Source organism: Trichosurus vulpecula, chromosome 5 (genome assembly GCF_011100635.1).
Source record: "Trichosurus vulpecula isolate mTriVul1 chromosome 5, mTriVul1.pri, whole genome shotgun sequence".
Taxonomy (NCBI): Eukaryota; Metazoa; Chordata; class Mammalia; order Diprotodontia; family Phalangeridae; genus Trichosurus; species Trichosurus vulpecula.
The window spans coordinates 59136840-59149811 of NC_050577.1; the positions used below are offsets into that span (position 1 = coordinate 59136840).

The window sequence follows — 12972 nt, forward strand, 5'->3', positions numbered from 1 at the left end:
CTTGTCAAAAACTTTAAGAGCCTATTCCTCCTGGAGGTTGAATCACACACTTTAGAAACGACACAAGCCATGTCAAATCATTGGATTTCCATTTAGCACACTGACATACTAATTTGCCAAATCATTCCCTAGAAGCCGGGGCGGGGGGGAAGTGATTGTAGGTAGCTTCTAAATGTAACTAATTTACTCTCAGATGGTACTTTTACAGACTTGGAGAACCTGTGTCAGAGATATGATTTGAACACACAAAATAACCTCATAGGGTCATAGTTTCAGAGATGGAAGGGCCTTAGAAGACATCTAGGCCAACCCTTTATTTTATAGGTGAGGATGTACAAGCCTGGAAAATTTAAGTGGTTCACCCAAGGTCATACAAGTAAGGGATAAAATAAAGATTTGAGCCAAGGTCCTTTATTGATGTTTATTTTTAATGTTATTTATACCTTTTTTAAAAAAAAAATCTGAAATCCTCAATTAACAAGACTGGACACCAAAAATGGCAGAATAAGTAGAATTAACAATTTTCTTAAAGGGACTATTTTTCTGCACTTTTTTTAACTGAACCTGTGATTTCATTAGTCTAGGGAAATGTCAGTGAGGGAACTCCCTCTACCAACGTGGATTTATCAGGTACTCTATAACTTATAGTTTCTCTCTCTCTCTCTCTCTCTCTCTCTCTCTCTCTCTCTCTCTGTATATATATATATATATATATATATATATATATATATATATATATATATATACACACACACACACATATACATACATATACACATATATGTATATATATGCTGTTTATTTTTATTTTGATATTTTATATATTCCTCAATTACTTTTTTTTTTATAAATTTCTTTATTTATTTTTAGTTTACCACACACGGTTCTACATAGTTTTGAGTTCCAGTTTTTCTCCCCTCCCTCCCCAAGACGGCATGAAGTCTCATATAACTGTCATGTATAACTTCGCATTGAATTAATTTATGCACTAGTCAACTCGTGGAGAAGAATTTTGACCAATGGAATGAATCATGAGAAAGAAGAAAGAGAACCAAAAAAAAAAAACCCAAAAAACAAAAACAAAAGAGAAGCAGAAAAGGCGAGCATGTAGTGTGCCTCAGTCTGTATTCAAACTTCGCAGTTCTTTCTCTGAATGAAGATAGCATTCTCCATCGTGAGTCCCCTGGAGTTATCCTTGCCCCTTAGGTTGCTGAGAAAAGCGCAGTATGTCAGGGTTGGTCCTCACGGAATCCATATATCTGTGGCTGTGCACAACGTTCTCCTGGCTCTGCTCCGCTCACTCAGCATTATGTCGTGTAGGTTTTTCCAGGTTGTTATGAAGTCTGCATCATCCCCATTTCTTATGGCACAATAGTATTCCATCACCTTCATATACCACAGCTTGTTCAGCCATTCCCCAATTGATGGGCATCCCTTTGCTTTCCAATTCTTGGCTACCACAAAGAGAGCTGCTATAAATATTCTTGTACATATGGGTCCTTTTCCCGCTTGCGTGATTTCTTTGGGATACAACCCTAGAAGTGGTATTACTGGGTCAAAGGGTATGAACCTTTCCTTAGCCCTTTGGGCATAGTTCCACACCGCCCTCCAAAATGGCTGGATCAGCTCACAACTCCACCAGCAATGCAACAATGTTCCAATTTCCCCACATCCTTTCCAGCATTTATCATTCTCCTGATTTGTTATTTTAGCCAATCTGACAGGAGAGATGTGGTATCTAAGAGTTGTTTTGATTTGCATTTCTCTAAGCAGCGATCCAGAGCATTTTTCCATATGCCTGTAGATAGCTTTAATTTCTTCCTCTGAAAACTTCCTGTTCATATCCTTTGACCATTTCTCAATTGGGGAATGGCTTGTATTCCTATATATTTGGCTTAGCTCCCTGTATATTTTAGAGATGAGGCCTTTATCAGAGATACTAGTTGCAAAGATTTTCTCCCAATTTTCTGCTTCCCTCCTAATTCTTGTTGCATTGGCTTTTTTTGTACAAAAACATTTCAATTTGACATAATCAAAATTATCCATTTTGCATTTTGTAATGCTCTCTATCTCTTGTTGGGTCATGAATTCTTTACTTTTCCACAAATCTGATAAGTAAACTATTCCTTGCTTTCCCAAATTACTTAGAGTATCAACTTTTACTCCTAATTCATGAACCCATTTTGACTTTATTTTGGTATATGGTGTAAGATATTGGTCTATGCCCTCAATTACTTTTTAAAACAAATTTTAACATTCATTTAAAAAATTAGTTCCAAATTCTCTCCTTCCTCTTTCCTCTAATTAAGAAGGCCAGCAATTTAATATAGGTTATACATGTGTAGTCATGTAAAACATATTTCCTTATTAGTCATGTTGTTAAAGAAAACACAAACAAAAAAACCAAAGAGTTAAAAGAAAAGTCTGCTTTAATTTGCGTTCTGACTTCATCATTTCTTTATCTGAAGATGGACAGCATTTTTCATTTTAAGTCCTTTGGAACTGTCTTGGATCATTGTATTGCTGAGAATAGCTAACTCATTCACAGTTGATCATCATAAAATATTGCTATTAAAGTATACCATGTTCAGGGCAGTTAGGTGGTACAGTGTACAGAGCACTGGCCCTGGAGTCAGGAGGACCTGAGTTCAAATCCAGCCTCAGACGCTTGCTAGCTCTGTGACCTTAGGCAAGTCACTTAACCCCAATTGCCCTGCCTTCCTCCCTCAAAACAAAAATGAAAATAAAGTATACCATGTTTTCCTAGTTCTTATTTCACTTTGCACCAGTTCATGTGGTCTTTCTAGGTTTTTTTCTGAGAGTATCATGTTCTGCATTTCTTATAACTGCACAATAGTATTCCATCACAACCATATAACATAACTTGGTCAACCATTCCCCAATTGATGGGCATCTCCTCAGTTTCTAGTCCTCTGTCACCACTAAAAAACTACCATGATTGTTTTTGTTAATATAGGTCCTTTTCCTTTTTGTTTTTTATTTCTTTGGGATACAGACCTAGTAGTAGTATTTCTGGGTCAAAGAGTATGCACGGTTTGATAGCCCTTTGGGCTTAGTTCTAAATTGCTCTCCAGAATGGTTGAATCAATTTAGAACTCTACTAACAATGCATTAATGTTTCAATTTTCCCACACCTTCTCCAGCATTTGGCATTTTCTTTTTCTGTCATATTAGTCAATCTGACAGGTATGAGGTGGTACCTCAGAGTTGTTTTAATTCGTGTTTCTCTAAGCAATATTTAGAGCATTTTTTTCATATGACTATAGAGATCTTTGATTTCTTCGTCCAAAAACTGCCTATTCCTATCTTTTGTCCACTTTGTAACTTACAGTCTTAAAAAGATGTCTATCACCTAGAGAACTAGGAGGTTAAATGACTACTCAGGACCATACAGTCAGTATGCATCAGAAGCTGGATTTGAACCCAGGTCTTCTTAATGGCTGTCTCTATGTTTCCATACATGGGTGTAGGAACAAGAATATTCTGTAATTTCTTAACAATGGATATTATGATAGTTGGCACATCTTTTTTGATAGAATTTTGTTTTGTTCTTTTATCCTAGGCTCTGTCACAACACTGCCAACACTCTGTGAGGCTGATCAGTTCCCCTGCATTTACACACCCCAGTGTGTGCTGCTGTCCGGAAAATGTGATGGGGAGGAAGATTGTACGGATGGAACTGATGAGTTGGATTGTACTCCCAGGCTTCCTCCTCAAAACTGTGGGAAAATGGAGTTTCAATGTTCAGCAAATAAATGCATTCCATCTCTCCTGCTATGTGATGGAGTAACAGACTGCCAATTTAATGAAGATGAATCTATCTGCTGTAAGTCACTTTGTTGCACTACTACAAAATGATAATGAAAAATCAACAGATGCAATAAAAAAAAACTCTAATGGTCTTAACCTGAGTGAACTATCAATTGTGTATAAATAGATGTGTGTGTTGTATACACACACATATATTATATATATATATATAATTGTATGTATGTGTATATACATACATACGTATATATTGATATGTGTGTTGTGTGTACACACACACAAATATAAGTGCATGTATGTGTATACCTATGTATCCCCAAGGAAAGGATGAATAGTATATACCTAACTACTCTGAAGAAATTCTATACTCGGGTATTAGGAAAACCTATTGAGCTCTTAAAATTTATATTGGGAAAATATAGTTACTCAGATAAATTTTGGTTACTTTTAAGATAAGGGTTTTAGATTGTTCAGTTAGGACAATAGGTTAAGGAAATGATTCCTTTGTGCTTTGTGCCCCATTGTTACATGGTCAAAACAGTGAACTATAAACCATAATTATCCATTTGGGAATAAAGGCAGAGTAATAATTGTATGAAGAAACTCATAAGGCCTGGACCTTTGACATGAAAAAGGATTAAGACAAAACTAGGAAAGTGCTATCATAAGAAATCATATTTTCATGGGAATTTAATAATGTTATATGTGTACATAATCGACATGGAGGGAATGGGATGGAGGACGGGAAAAGTCATGATAATAACCCTTAAATTGATCAAGAAATTATGGAGATTTCTGAAGCACAGGGCCTACAGTTAGGAATCAAACACAGTATTAGACACTCAATAGCTGTGCCATCTGGGATGTCACTTAACCTTCGTCCACCTCAGTTTCCTTAACTGCAAAGTGTGCATAATAACAGCACCTATTCCTTAGGGTTGTTGTGACAATCAAATGAAATAATATCTGTAAAGTATATTGTGCAGTTCCTGGCACATAGTTGGCACTTAATAAATGCTTGTTTCCCTCCTTTCTTCTTCTCTGTCAAAAGATGCTTCAGTAATAGGAGCATAAAGAGTATTAGCAGTGTGTTTGGGGGAAAGACTGACATGGTAGTGTAAACATGACTTGTTGTTAGTGGCAAATGAGGAAAAAGGGCAAAGCAATTAAAATGAGAAGAATTTCAGTGAAGCCATTGAGGTGAATACCTTGGAGATTTTGCGGGTTCACCTTCAGACCACCACAATAAAGTGAGTGAGATGAATCTTTTGATTTCTTAGTGCATACAAAAGTTAGGTGTACACTATACTATGGGCTATTAAATGTGCAATATTACCACGTCTAAAAAATGCACCTACCTCAATTAAAAAATACTTCATGGCTAAAAACATGCTAGCATCTGAACCTTCAATCAGTCATAATATTTTTGCTGGTGAAAGGTCTTGCCTCAATGTTGATGGCTGCTGACTCATCAGGTTGCTGAAGGTTGGGGTAGCTGTGGAAATTTCTTAAAATAAGCCAACAGTGAAGTTTGCTGCATTGATTGACTCTTCCTTTCACTTGAACATTTAGATGCCCTTGTAGAGTTGCTAATTGGCCTAGTTTCTATATTGTCATGTCTTGGAATGGGGACACCAAAGGAGAGGGAGAGGAATGGGGAATGACAAGTTGGTGGAGCAGTCAGAACACACACATTTATCCATTAAATTTGCTGTCTTATATGGGTTCGGTTTGTGGTTCCCCAAAACAATTACATCTAAGATTACTGATCACAGATCACCATAATAAATAAATTGATAATGAAAAAGTTTGAAATATGAGAATTACCAAATGACACAGTGACATGAAGTGAACATATGCTGTTGGAAAAATGGCACCAATGGACTTGATTGCTGCAGGGTTGCCACAAACCTTCAGTTTATTAAGGCAATATAATGAAGTGCAATAAAACAAAGTTATGCCTATGTAGGATTATTCAATTACTTCATCAGTAAGCATTCACTAAGTGTCTACTATATGGCAGCAGTGTCTTTAGCACTTTTGAGAAGGCTAATGAATGGAAACCTTAGGACAAGGATCACGGAATAGAGATAGAGATATTGGAAGAGAAGTAAATGTTAGCTGACTAAAAATAGAAGGCCTCAGATTCCTCAAGAATTGGCAAGAAAAATCAGGTCCAGAGTTTTGTTTGAGGTCCTTGTTAGTAATGGTATCCAGTATACAATATTGATTTAAGAAGGAAGACAATGACTCCATCTCCTTATTTGCATCCTAAATTTGTTTTTCCATGTACATTTAGTTTTGCAGAATTTGTTTTTATAAACTGTTGTAAAATTTTATAAAATTTTGTGATGTTTTATAATATTTTTTTCATAATGCACTTAGTTTTGTAAAATCTTATGATATTCTGTTTAAGACAAAGATAAAAAAGGCAACATTGTGGTGGAGGGAAGGAATGGAACATCTGCTGGCCACTAAGTTACTCTGATCCAACCAGTATTTGAATTTGACTTTGCTAGTGATAGACACCATTGATTTCACATTACCAGAGGAACAGCATATTGTGGACCAAACAGAAGGCTCTTTATAGAGCATAGGACACATATTGTTGTCTTGCAACAAGATGGATACCGTAACCCATTTGATAAAAACTAACAAATTTCTGGACAAGCTGGAGATGAAACAAACACTTGTTTAACATAGTTGTTGTGATGAGATGGGAGGCATTTTGGTAATGATTAATAATCTCATGCTATATTGTCTACTTGGAGAACTACATAGGAGACAGTGATATCTTGGCACACAATGATATTGAATGATAGATGATGAACAGAGTACTTGTCTTTGTACACATAGAAATAGTCAGCAGTTGTTCTTGATCAGGGAAGGGGTCTGTGGCCAGAGAGTGACTCAAGGTCACACAATGGTTACAGAAATCCATTCCTAGTATCAGCATCAGCAAGAGTTGGTATTTTAAAGGTCTTTTATTCAACACAAAATAAATTTCCAGCTCTTAGACTTTATAGAATGATCCTACATACTTTTAAAATGAATTCATATTATATGGTTATTTTTTCTGCAACAAAATCTTTATAGTTTAAAAAGACTCCCTTCAAATTCAGAACTACTCTAAGCCTCAGATATAAATAATAGCTCCCATTTGACCACAAATAGAATTTGTAGAATGTTAAAATAGGAAGGAATTTTGCAAATTAGCATAATCTAACACAACCTCCTTGTTTTACAAGTGAAAGAATAATACCTTGAGAGATAAAGTGACTTGAGTCTAGGTTATTTGATCCCAAGTCAGCTATTCTTTTCACTACTGTGCTTTTCCTTTCCTAAGGGTCATAGTTTCATAAATTTGAATGGATGTGGCTCTCTAAGAGATATAAAAACTGAGTTGCAGAGAATGAGTGAATGAATCAGCATATATTAAGCGTTTATTGTATGCCAAGATTTTTATTAAGTGGTAGGGGTAAGTGCAAAAGCCCTACTCTCCTCTAATGAAGAAGATGATACCTACAGGGTAGAAATTAAATGATAACCCAGATCCTCTGGTTCCAAATTGAAAAGTGACCATGTTGGAATTTGAAAACCTTTATGGCAAGAAAGTTTTACATTTAGAAAATCTGGTTTATTGATCACCCTCTCCCCTTTGTAACAATTTTCTCTGATACTAATTCCAATACAAACTAAGTCTTTGGAAAAGTTATTTTTACTGATCTGAGACTGAGTTTGTTCAACTGTCATTTGAGAGGGTGTTTCAACAAGTTGACTAGCAGTTATTACAGGGGAGAAAGACCAACACAAGCCCAACAACAGGGGCACTGCCAGCACAGGTTCTTTTGATCCTCTTTGCTAAGGAAACTAATGTTAAGGGGTTAACAATCTTACTTTAATCCAACACATACATATAAACTCACTTAGTTCAGGAGGAAAAGCGAGCAACCTGAACTTCAGAGCAAATACAAACCAGTTACAAACATACACAATATAAACAGACCAGATCACAGTTCATAGTTACCAAGAAACCATCAACATCTGGATTGACAAGCCGGGGAGCTCTTAACAGTGGCTGGCCCAGAGACACGCACCATTCCTCCTGTGGCTCAGGGCCCCAAGCAAACAGCTCTGTTCTCTCTTTTTATACTGTCTTCAGATGTCATCAAACATCATCTGTGCAACCTTAACTTAGGCACATACTATTGGCTCTGGTCTTAGCAACTCTCCTTAGGCACCTGGGGCTTTGCACCTAGTGAGGCTGATCAAAGACACTTAATTAGTTTAGTGTTCTAAAACAGTAAAAACAGTCCCACTTTAATTACCAATATAGAGGGTTAAAATAAATAGGCTCTAAGTTTCCTTTCAGCTCTAATATCTTGTGATCTACACTCTATGAATGCTATCTAGGACTGTGGGGAATTCTTTTTATCTGGCTGTTTTTTTATATTGGGTATGCACACATCTGACAATGAATAAAAACAGAAGACAGGAAGAAAGATTATATATCACATTCACACTGTCATTTTGTTCCTTGGAATTTATCGGTATTTCATAAAGGTGAATATATTTGTAGTGGTTGATATCATGTATATTTATGGATAATAGCTTAAGATATAATTATTTGAATCCAAAGTCCTTATAGCTATATAGCCTGTCTGGAAATGATATTTTCATTATTTTACTAAAGGTTCTTTAGTGTGCACAGTATTTCAGTGGTACTTTTATGATAATAGGGAAGGCAACACGATCGAATTGATGGGATTAGAAGACAGCAATATTTTGCTTGGAGGTGATATTTATATTTCCAAATGGTCTGGCACAGTGATTTTTTTTTGATTAGTCCAAATATTTCATAGGATATAGAGTTGAAAAAAAATCTTCGAGATCATCTGGTCAAACTGTCTTACTTTTACATAGAAAGAAACTAAGGGTTAGAGAGTCAGGTGATCTATTTAGTGCCTTGCCAATACTAAATGCTTAATTAGAGTTGAATTTCCCATGGTCACTCAGGGAGTAAATACAGACCAACTCATTGTGAATGAACCATTTGTGCATCACTAACATCATCATAGAGAAAATCTAATGCATAGTGTGCCTAAAGGAAATCATATATCAGTCAAATAAGCATCTCTCCATTTCTCCCATGTGGGTTAAGATGAAATCTGTCATAAGCTTTTATTTAAAAAATTTGAGATACTCTAAGCATCATGGGGTTGTAGATAGACGGCTAGCCATAGTCTTCACATGTGTCCTCTTGCCAGATTTAGAGAACAAAAGAAGTTTCTGAGTTTGGGTCCTTAGGTTGCAAGGAATGGAGGGGATGAGAGACAAAGGACCAAGGTAGAGTCTTCAGAATAATGACATGTAAGAGCTGGAATGCTCCATGTGACTGTATTTGCCAAAATGTAAATAGGTAACACAATGGTTAGAGGGCTAAGCTTGGAGTCTGAAAGACTTGAGTTCAAATTTAGCCTCAGTCACTTACTAGCTGTGTGACCCTGAGTGTCACTTCCCTTCTGCCTCAGTTTCCTCAAGTGTAAAATGGAGATAATAAAAGCCCTTACTTCCTAAGGTTGTTGGGAAGATCCAAAGAGATAACATTTATAAGATGCTTAGCCCAATGCCTGGCACAATAAAAGGTAATTAGTAAGTGCTTGTTTCATTCCTTATTTCCTCTCTTGCTTTTCTTCTCTGAATGTATTTCAGTAGCACTCTACTTGGGTAACTCCAAGAGGTGAATTTTTTTTTAAATCACCTCACATGTATATTCCTACATTGATCAAGTCAGCAGGTGTTTATTTAGCCCTCATTCTATTTTATTTGTGCTCAGCTCTAGTAATACAAAGGCAAAAAGAATGCCTGTCTTTAATGGGCTTTCATTCTAAAAAAAAAAAGACAACATTTAAATATCTAGGCACATACAGGGATATATACTGAGTATATGAAAGGCAATCTCAGAAGAGAAGGCACTGATGACTGGGGAAACCAGCAAAGATTTCAGGAGTGAAAAGTAGGATTTGAAATGAATCTTGAAGGAAGCCAGGCAAACCAATAGATGGAGTTGAAGGGACAGAGCAGTCCAGGAATAGGGTACAATCAATGAAAAGGCACAGTGATGGGTGATCAAATGTCAGAGAAGTAGACCAGTTTAGCTGCATTGGGCTGGGACTTTATAAAGAAAAGTGATGTATGAGAGGACCAAAAAGGCAGGAAGATATCATGTTATGAAGTACATTAAATGCCAAGCAAAGGAGTGTATGTTTGATCCTGGAGGCTACAGAGAGCCCCTGGAGTAGTAACCAGGGGGTTGATGTGGTCCCACCAGCGCTGTAGGGGGAAAAATCATTTTGGCAGTTGAGTTGAAGATTGATTGGAGCTTGGAGGGGCTTGAAGTAAGGAAAGTGGTGATTGGTTAATTGAAACAGGCAACATGTGATAAGGGTCTGCCTGAATTATAGGGACAGTCCTGTTCTGGAAAAGAAGGAAACATATTTCTGATTTTGTATATGCAAATCCTTGCACATAATACGTTCTCGGTAATGTTTACATTCAAGTGAATTCCTGACTATAGTAGAGACTTCTTTTTAATTTGTGGCTAATGGGATATTGGGAAAAAATCTAAGTCTAAAAAATTTGTTTAAGAATAAAAATAAAAATAAATCCTGAAAGTCTTTAATCCAAGTAGAAAAACTACAGTTCAATTATAATTTGGTCATTTAACACTGATTGCCTTGCAAAACAAAAACAATTATAATTTGAGCTGTTCTGAGGCCTAGTTTTCTAATTTCCTTGTGTTTGGCTAAGTTCTAGATAAAGGATTAATTAGAGGTGGTGCTAGAAGTGGGCAAGGCAGTCAAGTTGTAATAAATAGATTCCATAATAAGGAATGATGAACAAGGTTTTATAGCAGAACATTGTCCTCTCCATGACTCATAGTTACTTATTTTGTGAGAAGTCAAATCACATACATTGTAGTGAAAAATCTACATTAGGCAGTAATGCACCAAGTAACAATGTCCAGATTTTGCCTAAGATGTACCTATGTCCTACCCTAGCTCTCGCTGTTGCTATGTATGGGCAATCAAAGTTGGAGGTTAAGCTCAAGGGTTGAAGATGAATGTTTGTATTTTTGTTTCAACTGTACAGGAGACATTAACCAGTTATCATCCTGTATTTTAAACCTGAGTTCTAAGGCAACAAAAAGTTATATTTTGATATTTCCTCGTTAGCTACCGTAGCTCTGAGCTCCTATCCCAGTATATTAAATATTATTTATCGAATGAAAAGCTTTCACTCATATTTCTTGACATTGCACTCTCTAGTATTCTAGTCTTAAATAAACATCAAAGATGACTGGATATACAATTTATTGTGTAAACAATTAAAAAAGGCAAATTATTATTTATAATGCATCATTTGTGAGAAAGGTCACAGCCAAAGTCACTCCAGTTCCTTAGTTCTCTATTCTGGAAACATAGTTCCATCAGTCATCTTTCTTAGGATGTTAATTAAGGTTTCTTCTCAATAATTCTCATTTTATTTACAAGTTGATGATTAAGATGGTTCTTTCAGAAACTGAGTTATCTAGTTTTTTTTTCTGTTTTCTTAATTTCTCTCAAGATGTTAACAGTCTCTACAGAATGGTTGTTAAACACTTTTAGTCTCCTCACAGACTCAAAAAATGATTAAAAATAATCTGTTACATATAAGGACTTACATCTGGAATTATGGATTTTCTTCTTTTCATTATAAAGTTTCTCTCTAATTATAAACCCACTATAATGATAAATATGAAATTTCTGCCAGTACTGTTGCTGATAGATGATATCAAATCACTTGTTTCATTGTTTTATATAAATTAATTACATATAATAATTATTACATTTTAATTTTCTTATAAATGGTATTTAATGAGTAGTTCAGCATTACTGGTTTTCTAAATGCAATGATTATTTGAAAAATATTTTAAAATGGCAACTGATGTATTCAAAAATGATTATGAGTTGTTGGACATAAAAATATCTGGGTGTATTTTGACCTTATGAGTAAATACTACATAAGAATAAGGGCATAATATTTTTTAAAAAAGTAGAGAGACAAAAAGTGAAAATTAATAGGACAAGACCAAGAGAAATTGTTCAGTCAGTACGTCTTTTAATTATTAGACCAAACTGACTACTCTAAAATTCCTGAAATAGTGACAGTGGATGATGGTACCTGGAAATTGATTTCTAAACTATCCTTTGAGGAAGAGTAGTTAATTTTTAAAATGGAAGATTTTGTTCATAGAGATTTATCAGTTAAAAAAGACCTCAGAGATATGCTTAAATTAGGGGGGAAAGCTTAAAGTATAGATAATTTGGAGTATATATATTTTTATATCACAAAAATATAACATGTAAGGAATTTTCTCAGGTCAGAATCTCAGCTCCTATTAAAGAATCAAGAGGTTTGGATGAGGCCCAATACCAAATTGTCACAATGCTAGTAGAAATCTGAGTTGGGCAAAAATGTGACATTTAGTCAGGCATCAACCAGCTGTGCTGTTTTTAAATTAGTCAAATTAATGCCTTTGTTTTTATATCACAATCATTTCCTGGATATTATAAAACCTTTCTCCCACCCTACCCAATCCTTCCAGTGGCAATTGATCTGAGAAGGAAATTAGATGTGAAGTGGAGGTGAGGGCAGGAATTGCTTTCTAAGCATGAGAAACAGTCTGAGCAATGATGTGGAAGATAGAGTGCTATATATGGGAGACCCAGTAGGACCTTTTGCGTAGTAGAGAGAATGTGTGAAGGAGAGTAGTGCAGAAAAAGCCTGGACAGGTAGTATGGAGTAAGATTATGAAGGTCTTAAAAACCAAACATTGGAGTTTGTATTTTGTCCCAAAGCAAGAGAGAGCCACTGGAAATTCTCAAGCAGGAAACCAACATGCTCAAGTCAATGTCTTTGCGATATCTATTTGGAGGTTGTTCTCGAGAGGGAAGAGGATAAATAAAAGTCGTCTTGTGTTTTGCTGAATTCCCAGCCACAATTTCTTGATTCACAATAATGTTCAATTGCATTCTTATACAACAGTTTATTCATCCATTCCCCGTTCAGTTGGTACCAATTTTTTCCCAGCCCTTTGCTATCACAAAAGTTACTGCTAAGATTAATTTGGTAACTATGGGG

At 35.7% G+C, this 12972-nt stretch overlaps 1 protein-coding gene across 1 annotated transcript in view; it reads left to right on the forward strand.

Moving 5' to 3' along the window:
- The window catches only part of MALRD1 (MAM and LDL receptor class A domain containing 1), a gene marked incomplete at its 5' end in the record, with an annotated part of 881642 nt that overhangs the window by 748812 nt on the left and 119858 nt on the right, over positions 1-12972 (forward strand). Inside the window, one exon of the mRNA XM_036760519.1 lies at positions 3584-3847. Within this exon, the coding sequence (XP_036616414.1) occupies positions 3584-3847 (264 nt within the window). The remainder of the gene's footprint in view (positions 1-3583; positions 3848-12972) is intronic.